At 43.2% G+C, this 20,357-nt stretch overlaps 1 protein-coding gene across 1 annotated transcript in view; it reads left to right on the plus strand.

Moving 5' to 3' along the window:
* The window catches only part of iqck (IQ motif containing K), a 38,029-nt gene that overhangs the window by 6,232 nt on the left and 11,440 nt on the right, over positions 1-20,357 (plus strand). The window contains exons 4-8 of the mRNA XM_057860676.1: positions 250-412; positions 475-572; positions 9,267-9,319; positions 9,404-9,481; positions 11,249-11,333. Coding sequence (XP_057716659.1) covers positions 250-412; positions 475-572; positions 9,267-9,319; positions 9,404-9,481; positions 11,249-11,333 — 477 coding nt within the window. The remainder of the gene's footprint in view (positions 1-249; positions 413-474; positions 573-9,266; positions 9,320-9,403; positions 9,482-11,248; positions 11,334-20,357) is intronic.

The following is a 20,357-nucleotide window of genomic DNA, read 5'->3' on the forward strand; positions in this document are numbered from 1 at the left end:
AAATAAACTGAACCGTACTAAAAAAAAAAAAAAAAAAAAAAAAAATTGTTTGACACATCAACACATACAGTAGTGACTGAATCTGATTGGCCAAGAAGAAGACACAGTATAAATGTTAAAAAAAAAATCAAGCAAAGAAGCTGTTGGGAATACAATTCATACAATTCGATTGAGTAAATATTCAATTTAATGAATTTTGTGAATGTGGGTCAATGCTACCTTTACTCCCTTCTGTTTTTCAACATGGAGGTGCTCCTGGATGATGACGAGGAAGAGGAGAACACTCTTCTTGTAGACCTGGACCCCCTGCTGCACCACCCAGCCCATGCCGGTTTCTCTGTCTTTGGGGTCCATCCTCCCGTCAGCCACAGAAAAGGAGCTCACCCTCCTTTCTATCCGCAACCCTTCCAACGTAAGACATCCAAGTTTTTCATCAGCGTCCGCTCTCCTCTTGATGGTTTTTGTGTGCATCAGATCCTGTCACGCAGTACATGGAAGAGAAGGTGTTCCCTGTGCTTTTGCCTGGGCTTGAGGCGGTGCTCAAAGAAGCCCAGAAGCAAGGATGTTTGCAGGTTCGGTGCAAAATTCATATTTGGATAAGTGTTTTTTTAAATTTTATTTATTTATTAAATAAAATCTTTATTTCATAAAGATAGCTGAAGTTATTGCAATTATTTAAAATGTAATCTTGTGTTTATCCACCCGTTTTGTTAATTGTAGGTTATTTAATCTTAAAGATATGTATATGGCGGAAGACACTCGGGTTACTTGAAGTTCCACTCTGAAACCCCCAATTTGGCCAAATTTCAAAATTGTCCGATATTCACGTGTGATACATCATTGGAAAGCTTAAAATCTCAATTTTCTGGGGGAAGAAAAAATTGAACAGGAGGGCATTAAAAAAAAAAAAAAAAAAAAAAAAAACTATCTGGATGACTTTTTCACAGACCATTTTTTTTCATTGTGACATAATTTGTTTAAAAGTTTAAAATATGCGAGGGAATAATTTTTTAAAGTCGTTTTGTTTTTTAAACGAAATATTAGACATCAATGAATTATTCTAAGATAAGAATGACAGACATTTTGAGTAATAAATATTAAGGGTGTAACGGTACATGTAAAAGTAGTGAACCGTTTCGGTACGTGGTAGTCGGTTCGGAACGGACGTGTACCGAACGAGTTTCTGACGTAATATAACCCTTACTTTTCGAGGCTTTGAGTCGATCGGGTTACAGTTTCTTTGTGTAGATTATATTTACTCCGTCTTCTCTACTATAACGAGGACCAACACGGTAGGACAGTCCAGAAACGTCAACGGCGTGACAACGTGGCTGCTGCGAGAACGCAGTGAAACGCGGGCGTTAGAGTCAATCAGCCAATGCACACCAGTCGCAGTGCGGCCGCGTGTTAGATGCGTCCCAGAAGCGGCTCAACGCGACGCACGCGAAAAGAACGGCAGATTTTATTATTTGACGTGAGACGCGGCCCTCCTGCGTCAATACTACTAGCTACGACTAGGCCGGAAGTCACTCGTGTAATAATACGGTGGATCCGGTCGATTTTCAAACTAATATGCAATCGTAACCTACTTTTTGAGTCCATCAGATCTCTTGAGTGGTAGATCGGGGCACAGTTGACTTGTCTTTGTTAATTTACGGCTGTCTTTTCTGCTATGATAATAACCAACACGGCCCCTTGTTCAATACAAAGCCCTCCTACCACAACAAAACAAGTAGGAACTAATAGTCACATAGGAACTAAAGTTATACAACATAAAATATACAATATAAATGAATACTACATCACATTTGTAGAACATAAACACAAAATAAAATAAATAATAGCCCATTTAAATGAAATAAATTGAAATGAGCTAAAACACCTGTAATTAAATAATAAGAATAATACACACATCCTGCTTACACAATTAAATTTATTAATTTCTGTGTGGCGCTTTAACTTGAGAAAATCCACCAATATGTCACGTCTGGGTGAGGGTTGTCATGTGTTGGTATTTTCTCTTCCTGCCTTATTTTGAAGAATCACTTACCCTTCCTGCCGTCTCACCTGTCACTGATTATGATTACCTATTGTTCCCACCTGTGCCCCATTCATCATGTGCTTAAATTGTTTGTCACTCCCTAGTCTTGTGCCAAAGTGTCTTCGTCCTTCGTCTTCACTACAGCCCATATTCATAGTCCAAGACATTCTACGTTGTGAGTTTATTCATAGTATTCAACAGTTTGTTTTTTATGCTTAATGCAAAGTCCTTTGTTATAGTATTCTACTCCAGTGCGTTTTTTTTTTGCCTGGCTCTCTTGTTTCCCGTTTGTACCATTTTATTTCATAGCTTGTTATTTCCTCCTTCTGGAGCGCCCTCAGTTTGTTACTGCTTCTGATTATTTGTGTTCATTAAAAGACTGAATTCTGCATTTGAGTCCGCTCCATTCCGTCCAAGTGTGACATTACACTTTGGCCATAATGGACTCAGCGGAATTCGCCAAGCTTTGCGCTTCGCTCCAGGGCCACGACAACAGACTCAACCGTCAGGAGCAGTTCCAGACGGCCATGGCCACCCAGTTGATCCAGCTCACAGCTCAACTGACCGACCTGGCGAGTAGGCTTCAGCCCTTCACTTCACCTCCTGCGGCAGCTGCTGTCCCCTCGCCAGCTTTTTCCACTCACTCTGGGGGAGGTCCTCGGTTGCCGCCACCTCAGCATTTCTCTGGAGAGGCTGGTACCAGTAAAACATTCATTACTGATTGTACGCTACGTTTTGACTGTTCTCCGGGCGAGTTCAGCTCGGACCGAGCTAAAATCGCGTACATGGTCACTCACATGACTGACCGAGCCCGGGCATGGGCGATGGCTGAGTGGGAGCGCGACTCTCCAATTTGTTACTCACTCACTGTTTTCAGAGAAGCCCTAATCAGGACGTTCGACCCTGTCTGCACCGAACGGGCTCGAGCGCGGGAACTGGGAAACTTGATGCAAGGCAGCCGCTCAGTCAATGACTATGCCATCCAGTTCCGCACCCTGGCCGCAGGAAGCGGTTGGGGGCACATGGCTCTCTACGACACCTTTCTGAAGGGGCTTTCCGTTCCTATCCGGGAGCAGCTCATTCCCCTGGATCTACCAGATGACCTCGACTCCCTCATTTCCTTAGCCATTCGAACAGACCATCGCGTGCAGGAGCTCCAGAGGGTCCAACCAAACCACTCCGAGAGGCCCCCTCCCCGGACATCTGAGAGTCCCGAGATGCGTCACCCTTCTCTGCATCATGCCGCACTGCAACCAGTAGACGTCGAACCCATGCAGCTAGGGCCAACTGGTCTTTCCAAAGAGGAGCGCAAGCGCCGCCAACTAGAGAGAAGGTGCTTCTACTGCGGGGCCTCAGGACACCTTGTAGCTGCCTGTCCCTCTCGCCCCGACCAACCAGGTGAACCACGACGTACTCCGGAGAGTACACCCCGCTCGACCACCGATATCCAGGTAACGCACGGGGCCAGGACCCACACATTCCGGTCCCTCATAGACTCTGGAGCAGATGAAAGCCTAATGCCTTGGGGTGTGTGTAAACTTTTGGGACTGCAGGCACTTCCACTTGAGCGACCTCTAGTGGCCAGGTCCCTTGATGGCACAAAGTTGTTTACGATTACCCATACTACCGAACCAGTTGAGGTTGGGGTACAAGGACACACCGAGACTATGAGCTTCCACCTGTTCTCAACATCGACTCAGACTGTGGTGCTGGGGTTCTCTTGGTTGTGTAAACATTGCCCGCAAATTGAATGGAGAACTGGGACAATTGTGGGCTGGGGTTGTGACTGTGCAAGGAACTGTGGGAGGGTGTTTAGTAAGGTGGCTAGGAAGGTTGATATTAATAACATGTCTGTTTCTACCTCCTCAGGACCAGCGATCGACTTGAGCACAGTCCCCGCTTGTTACCACCACCTAAGCCAGGTCTTCTGTAAGACCAGTGCCATGTCATTACCTCCTCACAGACCTTATGATTGTGCCATCAACCTCGTCCCTGGGTCCACTATCCCCAGGGGACGGCTCTACTCGATCTCTGGTCCCGAGAGACAAGCCATGAAGGATTACATCCAGTCCTCGTTAAAGGCGGGTTTAATCCGCCCTTCTTCCTCTGCTGCTGGGGCAGGTTTTTTCTTTGTGGGGAAGAAGGACGGAGGCCTGCGTCCGTGTATTGATTATCGCCAGCTCAATGATATCACGATTAAGAACCGTTATCCACTCCCGTTAATGTCATCAGTTTTCGATCAGTTGCAACAAGCCAAGGTGTTCACAAAGCTTGATTTAAGGAACGCTTATCACCTAGTTAGGATACGGGAGGGGGACGAGTGGAAGACGGCTTTTAACACTCCAGACGGTCATTATGAATACCTTGTGATGCCGTTTGGTCTTACCAACGCCCCTGCTTTCTTTCAGGCATTGATTAATGATGTCCTACGTGAATTTTTAGACCGCTTTGTATTTGTTTATTTAGATGATATTCTGATCTATTCACCTGACCTAGCCACCCACCAGCAGCATGTAGCCACAGTACTTGAAAGACTTTTAGCCAACCGACTGTACGTTAAGGCAGAGAAAAGCCAATTCCACGCCGACACCATCTCCTTCCTGGGCTTTATCGTAGCCCCTGGAAGGGTTCAGATGGATCCGGCTAAAATCAGCGCTGTGGTTAACTGGCCAACCCCCGATAGCCGCAAGAAGGTCCAGCAATTCCTGGGATTTGCTAACTTCTACAGGCGGTTTATCCGAGGCTTCAGCGCAATAGCAGCTCCCCTCCATGCTCTCACTTCTCCACAGGTGCGGTTCTCGTGGACCCCTGAGACAGAGGCCGCCTTCCAGACCCTAAAGACCAGTTTCACCACAGCACCAATACTGAACTTGCCTGATCCCCTACGCCAGTTTGTGGTGGAGGTTGACGCTTCCAATGACGGCGTTGGGGCCATCCTCTCACAGCGCTCTGAACAGGATGGAAAGATTCATCCCTGCGCCTTTCTTTCACGGAAACTCTCCAAAGCTGAGCGGAACTGACGTGGGAGACCGAGAGTTATTGGCTGTGAAGACAGCTTTGGAGGAGTGGCGTCACTGGTTGGAGGGGGCGGAGCAACCTTTTCTGGTCTGGACAGACCACAGGAACTTAGAATATCTCAAGACTGCCAAGAGACTAAATGCTCGTCAGGCCAGGTGGGCGCTCTTCTTTAACCGCTTTTTGTTTTCCATCTCTTACAGGCCGGGGTCCCAAAACAAGAAGGCTGATGCGCTCTCTCGCCTCTACGACCCCGAGCCTGTGGCCAAGGAGCCTGAACGCATCCTACCACTGAACTGTGTGGTGGGGGCGGTGACTTGGCAAATAGAAAAGGAGGTTAAGCTGGCTAATGGGGGGGGCCCTTCACCACGGGGGTGTCCAGAGAACCGTTTGTTTGTCCCGATCGACTTACGCCCCCGGGTGTTTAAATGGGCTCACTCCTCGCCGCTTTCCTGTCATCCAGGAGTTCGGCGGACAATGCACGCCATCTCCCGGAGGTTCTGGTGGCCGGGCATGGAACCAGAGGTCCGGGAGTACATTAAGGCATGCTCGGTCTGCGCCCAGAACAAGAACTCGAACCGCCCACGCATGGGACTGCTACAGCCGCTGCCCATCCCCTCCAGGCCTTGGGCAGAAATCTCCATGGACTTTGTCACAGGACTCCCGGTCTCACAAGGCAACAACACAATCCTCACAGTGGTCGACAGATTCTCGAAGATGGCTCGCTTTATCGCTCTACCAGCCCTACCCTCCGCAAAAGATACAGCTGAGATCATGATGCGACAGGTGTTTCGAGTTCATGGGTTCCCCAAAGATATTGTTTCTGACCGGGGGCCACAGTTCGTGTCACGGTTCTGGGGGGCCTTCTGCAAATTGATCGGTGCCAAGCCAAGCCTCACTTCTGGGTATCATCCCGAATCCAACGGCCAGACCGAGCGCCTGAACCAGCAGTTGGAAACCGGCCTCCGGTGCCTGGTGTCCCAGAACCAATCGACATGGAGCAACCACCTGGTCTGGGTCGAGTTCGCCCATAACACGCTGCCCACCTCAGCTACGGGTATGTCACCATTCAAGTGTGTGTTTGGCTATGACCCTCCAGTTTTCACCGTCCAGGAGCCGGAGGTCTCAGTCCCCTCCGCCCACGCCTTGGTCCGGAGATGCCGGCGCATCTGGGAGGCTGCGCGTCTGGTCCTTGCTCGTCAGGGGGACCGAATGAAGAGGATGGCTGACCGTCGACGACGCCCGGCGCCATCCTACCAGCCGGGGCAGCGGGTCTGGCTCAGCGCTCGGGACCTCCCCCTTCGAGCCTCGTCCAAGAAGCTGGCACCCCGCTTTGTTGGACCATTCCCCATCTCCAGAGTGGTGGGACCAGCAGCCGTCCGACTGCGCCTTCCTCGCACCCTTCGGATCCACCCCACATTCCACGTGAGTCAGGTGAAACCTGTGGTGGAGAGTGCTGTCCTGCCGACTCCGCCCCCGCCACCCCCGATGGAGATTGACGGTGGCCCCGCCTACAAGGTCAAGCGGCTATTGGCGGTCCGGTCCAGGGGCAGGGGACGACAGTATCTCGTCGATTGGGAAGGATACGGCCCCGAAGAGAGACAGTGGGTTCCTTCCCGCTTTATTCTTTGCCCTAGCCTCATCAAAGACTTCTACAGAGCCCATCCTGAACTGCCTGGCCCGTCTGGGATCCGGTCCTAGAGGGGGGGGTTCTGTCACGTCTGGGTTGTCATGTGTTGGTATTTTCTCTTCCTGCCTTATTTTGAAGAATCACTTACCCTTCCTGCCGTCTCACCTGTCACTGATTATGATTACCTATTGTTCCCACCTGTGCCCCATTCATCATGTGCTTAAATTGTTTGTCACTCCCTAGTCTTGTGCCAAAGTGTCTTCGTCCTTCGTCTTCACTACAGCCCATATTCATAGTCCAAGACATTCTACGTTGTGAGTTTATTCATAGTATTCAACAGTTTGTTTTTTATGCTTAATGCAAAGTCCTTTGTTATAGTATTCTACTCCAGTGCGTTTTTTTTTGCCTGGCTCTCTTGTTTCCCGTTTGTACCATTTTATTTCATAGCTTGTTATTTCCTCCTTCTGGAGCGCCCTCAGTTTGTTACTGCTTCTGATTATTTGTGTTCATTAAAAGACTGAATTCTGCATTTGAGTCCGCTCCATTCCGTCCAAGTGTGACACAATAAAGCTTTTGAACAAAGTTCATAAGAAAAAAAATGTTTCATTGAGGCATTTCATTTGTAAAATACATGTTAAAATCTTTGTCCTTGGGATTGCTTTTCTCTTTAGCACAGGACTTCTTTTTTCTTCTTTCTTTCAGAAAGAAAGCTGACCAATATGCGGAGTCTGAAAGGCAAATTCTTGTTGGATTATCTTTAAATACCCGCTACTTTTTGAGCAGAATTCTAGCTTTGTATAGGCTAATGTTCCTATTGTTGTAGGCACAAAAGTGTGTAAAACAACTATCACTTTTATATTTTGCATTTTGTTTTTTTACTGTACTGAAAATGAACTGAACCGTGACCTCAAAACCGAGGAACGTACCGAACTGAGATTTTTGTGTACCGTTACACCCCTAATAAATATAATTAATTACCTTCGTTTTATGGCTGGGTTGAAACAAAAACGGTTGCGCGACGTCTGTAAATGGTAATGGTAATGTAAATGGGCCAGGGTAAAACGGACAAATTAAAAATAGTTTGGGGGCTTAATGCGCCATGAATCTGCTATGGCAGCATATAGACATATTGTTCTGTCAAACACAACAATTGTTTTGGCTTAAAATACAGCAGTTTCTTTAAAAGAGGAGTGCAAAAGCAGAAACTGCTTTTTCAGTCTTGTCTGTGTTTTCCGCCATATTCATTGAACATACAGCAATACTAACGTTCTTCTAGAGCAGACATGTCCAAAGTCCGGCCCGGGGGCCAAATGCAGCCCGTGGTCAAATTTCATCCGGCCCCCAGCCTCTGCCATAAAATCAATAACGTCTGGCCCACACACAGACTTAATGAATTGGTCAGCAGTACTGCTACCAGCATATGAAGTAGCTTACACACTAAATGCTGCTCCTCATTTATCCACTAAAAGGCAGCAGCACTCCAAGCAACATTACCCCGTGTGACCCTTTACTTCCAATTTTCTAAAGTGGCGACAATCAACAAAAAAAAAGTTGACTGTGACGTCCGACGCCTCAAGGATAGGTGGAAATTGGACCATTTCTTTACTAAAATACGCAACAACTGTGTCTGTCTCATTTGCAAAGAGACAGTCACTGTTTTTAAAGAGTTCAATGTGAGGAGATATTACCAAACAAGACACGCTGACATGTACGACAAGATTACAGGGAAGAAATGCAGCAAGAAATTGAAGGAACTTGAAGCTAGTTTAATTTCACAGCAGTGGTATTTCGCAAGAGTCTGAGTCAAAAGAGAACGCCACAAAGGCTAGTTGCGAGATTGTTGAAATTATTCATTTAAAAAAATAATAAAGCAAACCTGACACACAGAATGGCCTTATAAAATTTGCTTAAATATATTGTTCTACGCAAAGGATGTCAGCCAAGGTCGGCCCCCCAGATTTTTACCACACCAAATCTGGCCCCCTTTGCAAAAAGTTTGGACACTCCTGCTCTAGAGTCCCCTTTATCCAAGCAATTTACAATGGCACCATTATGCTTTTTTAAATTTGCTAATCCATCCATTCTTATTTTGTCTCACTGGTCTCTACTGGTCCACTGGCTGTAAGTGTATTTTTTCCCCCTTCATTAACTCTTTCATACTGGCTAATCTTTGCTTCTGAGAGATAAGAGCAGCCGTATAAATTCTCCAGGGAGGCCCATGAAAAGCGTCCTCCACATGACTGTGACTCTTAACGTCAAACGTCTTTTTCTCAATAGGGAAAAAATGAAAATGAGCCCTCTTGGGACTCAGATGGCCTTATCTTCTTAACCTACAAAAACATCATCTGCTTGTGTTCATACACTTTTAATTATGATTTTCACCGCATTCTCGAATTATATGCATACGTAATGAATAGTTCTTGAAAAACAGCCGTTCCCTCTCCACTCGCAAGCACAGAATAATGGAAGATATGTTATTTTTTGAACGCAAGAGGTGAAAAGAACAAGACAGTCACATGGTGTTCAGATAAGGGCCAAGCAAAAAGAATGCTCATTTTCAAACTTTATCTTGTGTTTCAGAAAAAAGTAATAACATTTAACCCCATTGACTTCCTGGTGGAGTGGCTCTACAAGTAAGTTCCGTGCCATTTTCCTTTCATTTTGGGTTAGTTCCTCTATGAGGATGTATTTATTTTTTTCCTCTCCCTCTTTTTCAGTCACAACCCCCGCAGAAAAGGACAACCTCCACGACAATTTAACAATATCCCATTCGTCAGAGCCTGGCTCAGTATGCAGTGAGTAGTATTTTTTGTCGCATCACAAGAATAATAACAGTCGTGTATTAAAGTGCCTGTGACAGGATAAAAAAATCCTTAATAGCATTATTATGTGAATTAAAATCCCATTTTGAGACGATTCTACTAAATACAACAATTTGGCAAAGTGCAGATGACGAGAAATTATCTTTTATAACTGCCGATTAGCCCTGCCTGTCATTATAGCGCTCTAACATCCCTAGCTGGATGATGCGATGGCAGGGTCACGATTTCACTTGATTCAGAATTCAGCCCATTGAGTGGGAAGATTCAGAATGAGAAAATGCGACAGAGAGCACCAAAATGTCATCATTGTTTTAATCTCTCTACTTCAATATTTTTACAGGATATTCATTTTATCTAAGTGTTTTTCCCCAATTGCTAAATAAATGGTATGGTCATGACAAATATTATGAAATATTAAAATTGCATTTATTACTTATTACTTATTTATTATTTATTAGTACGGCAGGGCAAAATTACTACATAATGGTCAAAATTGCCGACTTCTTAAACCCCCCGAACGGAATTTTATGCCACCGGAGTTAGTCCGGCTTTTGTCATTTCACTGCCCCGGCTTCAGAGACGAAGGAAAGAGCATAAACAAAACAGGAGGCTTGACAGCTAGCCGACGTGCTAACCCAAACTGAGCGGCTGTTCCAATCTTTTTCGCCTTTCGAAAACCAAAAATCGCACAAAACTACCACGACTAATGTCATACACAGCGGCGATGGCAAGAGCCTTCACCGATCGGCCAGCCCCCGGCGGCGAGCAAGTTTCGGCTCATCGTTCCCCTGCTGCAGGCAGGAGTGCTCGTTGCCGGAGACGCATCTGGACAAACCGGTCGAAGTCGGAGGAACGCGTGGCTGCCCGAGCCCAAGCCGAGGATAGTGGTCTATTGGCGGGCACACAAAGAGGACTGAGGGGGTGGAAGTGACGATGGTGTGTGACAAGCTGCCGGTCGTCAGCCGAGTGACCTTCTCGGTGAACAGGGAGCTTTGTCACCCACAAAATGAAAGCCACCTCCTCATTAAAACGCGTTCCATGATCCCAGTATTTGACATAAAACAAAACACGTAGTTTACTCACTTCCTCGTTGTTCCAATGTTTCCACAGATGTCATATTTGTTTTGGCCATTCTCCGCAGTAAACGGGAACTTTTTGAAACCCCAAAAGGCTCACACGCCTCTCCCTGGTGCAGCAGCAATAGCTTGCAGCACACTGGGCTGGCGTGATGCGAAAAATAAACAAATTAATCCGCAAAATCAGCTGAATCCGCAGTCCTTCTGCATGCTATATAGTATTGGCTGTATTGTGAGATTGTGACCTGGCAGAGGTCACATTCGTATTATTCCTCAATCCAGGAAGTCACTCATTTTCATGGCACGGCATTAAAAATTTTGAATAAATAAATCGATCGCTTCCATTCACATCCAAGAGGTCCATTTCATTCAGGAGCATAAAATACCGCGTGAAATATGAAATACACATGCTTTTTGCTGTCATAAGACCTTTAAGTCAGTGCTATTGACGATGATAGATGTCCAATCATGTGGCTCTTAAAAAAACAAATTAATACTCTTTAAATGAGTTCATGGCTAGTAAACCTCCTATCTTAATTGGGAAGGCTGGCAGGTAATGAACATACCCAGTTCAAATAGATTGGACGTCTATCTGCGCCAATGGAAGTCTTGACTTAGAAGCACATATAACGCACTTTTGTATTTTCCCCCCTCTGTTTGTTAGTCCGAGGCCCCCCATCCCTCTCTACCTGCAGTTGAGCGACGATCAGGCTGCGCTGATCATCCAGTCTTTCTGGAGGGCCTACAAGGTAGATGAGATACCAAAATCAGACACAAATCAAGCACTACCGCTGTATGACCAGTAGAGAGCGCTAAGAGTTTAATTTAAAAACGTTCATTAGGCCAAGTGGCAGTGTCCCTTGCTTCTTGAGTTGATGCCCTGGTAGAATAGTCCTGTTTGCTCACAAACATACTAAAAATCAGACAGTTCCACTGGCTCAAATATATGTAAATGTCCTGTTTTTTTTCTTGTCTCGAGTCGAAATAGAGACAAGGATGCCTTCATACAGACTAAATTCAAAATGCCTCATTACCCATAGATGGCGGTAGAGCGCAAGATACCCACGTTCCAGTTTAAAGGGAAAAAAGAACAACTTTTATCATGTGCATCCCCGTGGAAACTATCTGATTTAACGAATTGAAACTTTGCGTTTTCTTATTTGTAATAGTGAAGAAACACACAATTAAAGCCTTTTTTTCCAAGAGTTGGCCACCCGACGTGGGGGCAGCCAATTTATCAATACTGGTACTATTTTAGCCAATCACATGCAAGTATTCTAGACTGCCCTTTCTTCCTCGTGACATCATAAATACCCAATATCAAAACCATCTGTGCTCGAGTCTAACAATGTGTATGTGCGTGGACATAACAGGACATCACTAAATGGCATAAATACTAAACGGTGTAATTTTTTGTGTGTTTAAACTAAGGTTGAGGAAGTTAACTCATTCACTCCCAGCCATTTTCACCGGTGCAACCTCCTTCGCTCCCAGACGTTTTACTGGATTTTGATTGCTTTTACAAGGCCCACAGAAAATTCTGTTCTATTGCTATATAAACATGGAACCCACCAAAAGAACGATTTGACTCTCCTCTTTCAGCAGGAAAAAAAGTTAGTTCATATCTTTTTCCATTCTTTAAAAATCAGCATTAGAAAATAGCTTAGTTTGAGCAATTTTCCAATTTCTGATGAAAAAACAAAGAAATTGAGCTTTTGTAAACTCATACATTTCAAACATAACATTGACTTAAACACAGCTATTTTTTGCCTTAGTTACATCCCAAACATCGGAATAATGTTTTCCTTTTACAAAATAACATAAACAACAAGACAAATAGAGCTTTTGATATCAAGGTAACAATTTATTTACACATAAATAACTGAGAGATGACGCTGTTGTGGTCGCGACGGCCGGAGTAAACTTTTCCCTCATCGCTGCCTGTCTCATAAAGATGGATTTTTTTTAGTCTTATCAGCACGGACTGCACTGGTGGTCTCAGTCGTTCTGCTCGGTCGTTCAACGCCTGGCAACCGGGGCATCCTCCCGGTTGTTCTGCTCTGTCGTCCGCCGCCTGGCATCCTGGACATCAATTTGGTCGTCTTCCGCTGGCGCCCCGGCCGTGCAGCCGGCCGTTCGTTCCGTGGAATTGGGTTGGGGGTCTTACCAAATGCGCTACTGCCCTCCAGTGGCCAGTTTTATTGCTTTAAAATGGATTTTCAGCTTTGTGCTTTGGTAGCTAAGTTGAATCAGAACCTAGATGTCTTTTGTTAAAAAAAACACAAAAAAAACAAACAAAAAAAACCCCTGTAAAAAACGTATAAATACCTCTTTGGGACACTGAAACAATTAAAAATAGAACGTATTTATACGTTTTTGGGAGCAAATGTGTTAACTAGCTTACTGCGGGTTAACTAAAAAATTAATTAGCGCAGTATATTATTTTAATCTTGCTCATCTGAGCCACCAAAGAAATAGTAAACCCTTTTTTCTGCTTAATTTGAGTCTATATTCTGAACAGATTCAATAATGAACAGCATGCCCCAACACGGCGCAGATTCCTAGCATCAGTTAAGCTACTTAGCTTAGCGTTGAGAGCGCATTACTACTTACTACTCTATATACTACTTTTGAATTTATTATTATTTTGTTTGCATGACAATGCAATTAAACGTAGATAATCGCAAGAAAATAATTCTATTAATTGTGATTAAAAATTTTAATTAAAAAAGGGTTTAAGAAATTCCCGATTTCTGTACTTAAATAAGCAAGCTGCTTTCATATAACGGTCATTAAAAGTAAATCCTAATTTATGCTTCTGCGTTGCGGTGACTCTATGTCGTCAATGATCATTCGAAGTTCTGCGTTCTGTTGCTCTGTAATTCACTGCCAAGCCAATAGAGGGGTGTTGAGTTGTGTTTGTGTGGTCTTAGGAGACCCTTGTCGAATTCCTTGGGTTTTCTTCCGGTTAGACAACGATGGCAACGGAGATGGAACGATTGAATGTGGATCTTCAGCTCATCAACATTGAACAACAAATGTTGATAATGCAAATGAGGTGTAGGTGACGCACAAGACTGTTGCAGAAGTGGTCTGTCCGACCACTAAACAGTCGAGGTTGAGAACTGGTGGAATTACAACCAGGGGTGAAAGTGGGCCAGAACGGTCAGGAACGCAGTTCAGGTATAAGATTCAGGTCAGGAACGCAGTACTGGTATAAGATTCAGGGCCGGAATATTATTCCGGTACACGGTGCTTTGATTCCAAAAATATGACGACAACTGTAAAAACGCTACGTAAAAAAAAAAAAAAAAAAACCTAAGCTGCCCCACATGCATTTCATCTCCAAGAAGAAAACAATCTACCAAAATCAGATTTACATACGCAAGTGTCAACAACAAGCATAATAAAGTGCTTGTGTAGAGTAATCAGTTTCCACCGATATTTATTATTTATTTTATTCCACGGACGGCATGGAGGTTTCCCCAGCTGCTGCAGTTATCCAAGTCTGAAGATGATGAGTCACGTCAATGTGCGAATGGACCGTCAGTTTAAATGTAAATACAGCACAGACTCACAGCAAACATGTACAAAATAAATGATAAAATGCACCAAGCAAAAATACGACATAAAAAGACAAAAAGCTGGCAGTTTTTGGCTGGCTGGGTGACCGCTTCGTGTAGCTATTTGCTTACGAACACACACATACCATATTGGCCCGAATACAAGATGGTGTTTTTTGCAGTGAAATAAGAGTGAAAAAGAGGGGGTCGTCTTATATTCGCGGTCTAGACATTTACCCATTCATGACGCTAGATGGCGCCAGATATCATTGAATCGATGTTCTGTCATGACAGATCTCTTCTACTCTCCCCATTCATGATGCTAGATGGCGCCAGATATCATTGAAGCGATGTCTGTCATGACAGATCTCAGCTACTCTTTTTAGTTTAACCAGTTTGCAATTTTTTTTTTTGGCAATGTTTTTCCTTATTCAGATTTGTTTCAAGGCTACAGTTACAGTTAGACTTCACTTTGATGGTTAATGCAATGATTGCAATTTTGTTGTTTTATCACAATAGATTGCTTTATTTACATTAAAAAAAACAGAAGCCATTCATTTACGAATGTGATTGCACTTTAGTTTACAATTTAAATGTTCAAATATTAAGATTTGAATGAGGCAAAATAACATGTGTTTTCTCTCAAATATGTTGTTATAATCATTTGTTTCGGATGCACTGTAATTATTTTCTATAAAAAATTTAATTTGGCGTTCAGAAAGTCTTTTTTCAAACTTGAGTGTTGAAAAAGAGGGGGTCGTCTTATAATCAGGGCCGTGTTATATTCGGGCCAATACAGCACCTCCGCGACCCTCGTGAGGAATAAGCGGCATGGAAAATGAATGAATGAATGAATACGGTACTTGTCTCTGTGTTTCTTCCATCTTTTTATGCATTTACTGACCTCCAGCTCCACATTTTCAGCAATCTGCTTCCATGAATTGCTTGCCATTTGGCAATTTTTATAATTCTTGACGAAACATTGTACAGGTGGTCGTACTTGTGGGTCTTTTGTTCGATGATCCTCTCGTCGACTTGGTCCATTTTTGAGTGTAGCCCAAGAAAGTTTGTAAATGGCGGTGATTTCGCGCTGAACTGGAAACAACAGCCTGAGCGGACCAATCACAGTCCATTTGCGTCACGCCACCACGTGTTGACGTGATACGAAGTCAGCATTTTGTGGAGGTGCACGTCAGGCTACGGCGGAGGGTCGTAAATTGGGTCTGCCTTAATGGCATAGGTCAGCCGCAGAAGCATAAACCAGCCTTAAGTGTTGTTTTTCCCTTTAAACTGCTGTTTGAGCATTAATTCCGTAATACAGAAAGTACAATGCCTGCGTGGACCTCATCGGCTGATAGACGTTCAATCCATTTTGACTGGCTGATCGATTTCAGCCTCTCTCAGTCAAAATGGATTGGACAGCTATTGCCGTCAATGACACTGAAATGTGAATTTTCATTGCCAGCCCTCTCAGCAATAAAACAACAATGTGCAGAAGAAAAAAAGTGGCTATTTTGTGCGTACTGCGTATCTCATGGAGGTAAAAAACTGAAATCGTATATAAAAGTTAACTTATACTTGAATTGTGAGTGTCCTTTTTAAAATGACAGAGCACTTTTCCCTGAATACAGCACAAAAAAGGCAGCAAGGTTGACTGAGGGTTTTGGTGTCTTTGAGGACACAAGCCCATCATAACTTATTTATGGTACACAAGATATTTTAGGCACGCTGTGACTTAGTGCGTGTTTGCGTGTTGTGTTGTGCGTCCGTCACATTGTGCCCTTGCAAAAAGGATGTGATCACGTATGGACGGAACTAATTATTAATCTGTTTAGTTGCCACAAGTGCACAACAAATGTTCAGTTTTGATTGACATTGTCAAAAGGTATTAATTATTGAGAGCTAATAGCTGTTTCTAATCTTCTGCTTAGCAAGAGGAGTACAGGATTAGATGAGTTGCACCACATCTCCAACAATAAACATCCAATTGCGCCTTGAGTTACGAGTTGCTTCTGTATCTCTTAAATAGACCCTTTTTCTCAAAAGAAAGTATGCAAATAAATCCCTATTTCCGTCTGTCTTCTATTTTGAACAGCAAAATATTTCTGACGTTATAATATCCCTGTAGGATTATCGTTTGTAGTCAAGCAAAATTCCTGCTCTTGTCAGCCTGGAGCTCTCATACACACACACTCTTACCCTTTCTCGTTTGTTATATAACCTCTGTGACGCAGCTTTGACTGCAGTGTAACAAGAAAAAAAAAACGTTTTGTGTGTGTGTGTGCTGGATATTCCACATCTGCATGAAAACATTGCACACAGTGTACAGGAGTGGAAAACAAGCTCTCCTAATGCGATTGTCTCTCGTCACTGCTCCTGTCAAACTCGACCAAGGGGGTCTCAATGCATTACATAATCGTCTTTACACTGTGTGCCTTAACACCGCTCACTAATCCATTCGTCCATGCATGCCTTTGACTGTAATGCAAACACATATGGATACACACACTCACTCAACTGATGGTTAAGACACCACGTAATAAACAGGCTTCACATTTAGGCAGACAAACTGTCAAACGTTTGGGTGTGAGGTTTTCATCTTCAAGGTTCTACCGTGTAATGGCCGCCTGAAGCGTAGGGTGAGAAAAAATAGAAAAGCAAGTTGTCAGCAAAGAAATTATGTAAAGCCTTTAATAATGCAAAGGATCCGCGAGAAAGCGGTCGGGGTTTAGCTCTCGGCTTCCCGAAGTCACGTGGATGCCGTTGCGTTTTGAGAGGTTGTTGCTTATTTTAGGATGGGTTATGATTCAACTAACTGTACTTGGTTGTGTCTTAACCAAGTCGACGCCATTGACAGTGATAGACATCCAATTCAGTTGAACTGAGAGAGCTGGGAGCGATCGAATGGTCGTTGCCAGCCCTCCCAGTTCAAATGTATTGGATGTGTTATCGTCTTCAGTAGCAGCCAACGAGTTATGACACATGCATACTTCTGCTAACTATCACAACAGAAACACAGATTTTATTAATTCATTGAATTACTAAATGTTTTTAAAAGTGACAACAATTTGCAATTTGGTATTTTAGCAAGAAATATGGAGTTAACGTATGGTTTGCTTTCACGGGCCATACAAATTGGTGCAGTGGTACCGGATTTTGTTCCCGTGCTGCGAGTTTGAGGCCTGAGCTTTAAATTAGGCATGATTATTTTTCTAAATCCTCAGTTTTCATGATTATTCCTCATTATTATTATCTATTTTTCCCATAGAAAATGTGAATGCAAATAATCTGTTCCAAATCCCCCAAACTATTAAAAAATACATTTTTAGAAAAAAACTTTAGGTCTACCTCACCATAGATTTCACCATCAGTTGACAAGACAGCTCCCAAAAACATTGCGCCACGCCTTCCCACTGGGGGTCGACCCAGGCAGAGCGTTTTGCTTTCACTGTGATAAACACACGCTGCGTTCAAAAGCCGGATTAAGGTGGAAAAAGGACAAATGTTTTGCTGCAAACAAGCAGGCAGGAGTGTCTAAAGAGTGATTTGGTCGAGGATTCAAGTAATTATTGTATAAAATATCCCCATGTATTCACGCACTTTGAAACGTTGTGAAAAAAATGCATGGAAAAAATTTGCTTAACTTTAGCTTGAAATATTCACGCAAAATGAGTTTAACTGCCCATTTTTTTTGCTTTTAACCAAGAATCTAGACTGTTCTATGTTTATATCTATAGAAATTACAGGATGTACATATTTATTCACAAGAATTTTCAACTTAAAAAGCTCTTTCTTTTGTGATGGCCACTCTGTTGTATTCATACACAATAGCGTAACTTTACAGTCAAATCTTCTATGATATGTAAAATATTGCTATTGATCCTGAAAATATTAGTGATTATCTCTGCATTTGTTGATTTTTGTGCATCTAAAAAAAAAAAAAAAAACAGGATTTTATTAGGGAACGAGTTGGAATTTTTTTTATGTCACTGCTCATGGAAACTCATTTATGACTAAGGGAGATGCCTGTTTTGATTTTAGGTCGCTAGCGGCTTTGGTTTAGAATTGAAATTTTGAAAATAGGACCCCTACGGATCTGCCCCGTGTCCAGTCAACTGATAGTGAAGTCTATGACCTCACATAAAACAATGTCAAATAAATTCACTAACTGAAAATGTAAATGAACGTCAAACATCTTTTTTTGTGAAGACTCCCAACACATGGAACTTTCCTCTGTTGCCTGGTTGCTTAATCTGGTTGCCCTTAACAAAATATTCCACCAACAATCTGAATGCTTCCAATAAACGTGAGTGGGGTTTCGCTGTGATAAACACACCCTGCGTGGTCTTTATACTAGAGGAGCACCTTGAGAGGGCAGACTTGAGCCTAAGCAGCCAAATTCAAAGCGTTGTCATATTTGGTAGAATTGGCAGTACCTTGCCTCATGCTCTAAAATGTCATCAATCATTCTCTTGTCATCATATCACCTACTGTACAAATTTGAGTTAAATAGACAAATCCATTGTCAAGTTGTTGATAACTTTTCTGACCTCTGACCTTTGACTTCATTACCCAAAAACTTAATCACCTCTTCCATTTAATATTACAAACAGCAGGTTTGATGGTAATTTCTTTATATGTTCTTAAACACAAACACGAAGCCAAAAAGATAGAATCTACCTATTTTAGGGGTTACCACTCTTTCAGTTTGCTGTTCGGAGTTCACATTCATTCATTTGGTGAGCTCTTGTGCTCCCTGTGTGCCGTTTATTGTCAAAAAAAGTGGGGCAGAGTGAGTGCTGATTCTACTTGACATAAGGGCGAAAAGAGCTGAGAGTGGTACACATACACACACATACTGGCAGTCACCCAGTTCGCAGTGGAGTCAACAGTAAAAGTGGGTCTGTGTTTCCGCCTGAATGAATTGTTTGCCGCCGTACATGAATCGTTTGAAAAGAAAGGCCAGTCCGCAGCTACGCTCAGGCAGAGAATCTGTCCTGTAAGACTCCTCAACTCGTTGATAAAACTGAAACCTCAGACGGCGAAGATGTGAAACAGCTAAATGGAACTTGTGTACTAGTCGAACGTGTCATGGGAAGGCATTGACGCAGTTCGAGAGATTTAATTCGAGTCTTAGACTGCATGCTGACAGCCAGGATTGCCATTTTTAATGCATTCACTGTAATTAACGGTGATAGATGTTCAATCCTTTTGAACTGGGAGGGTTGGCAGTGACTGCGTAGTAGGAATGTGCTCCATCCCTCTTAAAGGCAATGAGAACACGTCTATCATGTGCATCCCAGCGGAAATAATCTTGTGTAATAAACTGAAAAATAACAATATCCTTTTTGTGATGTGTAATAGTGGAGAAAGATGTAGATAAACACCAATATTTCAAGGAAGTTTCCTCCTGACATGGAGGCAGCCATTTATCAATGTTGACACACTTTTTGTAGCCAATCAAATGCAATTACCATATTTTTCGGACTACAAGTCGCAGTTTTTTCCATAGTTTGGCTGGGGGTGTGATTTACAGTCTGGAGCGACTTATGTGAAAAATTATTTACACATTATTATATCATTTCACATGTTATTTTGATGTTTTGGAGTGACACTGATGGATTGGTAAACTTGTTAGCTTATGTTCTTTGTGCTATAGTTTTTTGATGAACTCTTAATAGCTATGTTACGTTAACTGCCACGTTCGCATTTCGTTGTTCATGCATCATGTAACATTATCATACTGTACACTTATTCAGCATGTTGTTCTGTGTTGTATTTTTATTTTAAATTGCCTTTCAAGCTGACATACTGTATCTGTTCTATGTGTTGGATTTTTGGGGTGGCGTGGCTCAGTGGTAGAGTAATTGTCCCCCAACCCAGAGGTTGTGGGTTTGATTCTCCACCCTGATGAACACGTCTAAGTGTCCTTGAGCAAGACACTGAACCCCACGTTGCTCCTGGTGCTGCGTCACCAGTAGGTGGATTGTGAGATAGTGTAAAGTGCCTTAAAAGGTGGAAAAGCGCTATAATAAGTGTAACACCATTTACCATTCATCAATTAAATTTCCCCCCCAAAATGCGACTTATATATGTTTTTTTCCTCTTCGTTGGGCGTTTTATGGCTGGTGCGACTGATACTCAGGTGCGACTTATCGTCCGAAAAATACGGCACCCCAGATTGCCCGATTTCTTGTGATTGTGTTATTA

The sequence above is a fragment of the Corythoichthys intestinalis genome, chromosome 16 (assembly GCF_030265065.1).
Source record: "Corythoichthys intestinalis isolate RoL2023-P3 chromosome 16, ASM3026506v1, whole genome shotgun sequence".
NCBI lineage: Eukaryota > Metazoa > Chordata > Actinopteri > Syngnathiformes > Syngnathidae > Corythoichthys > Corythoichthys intestinalis.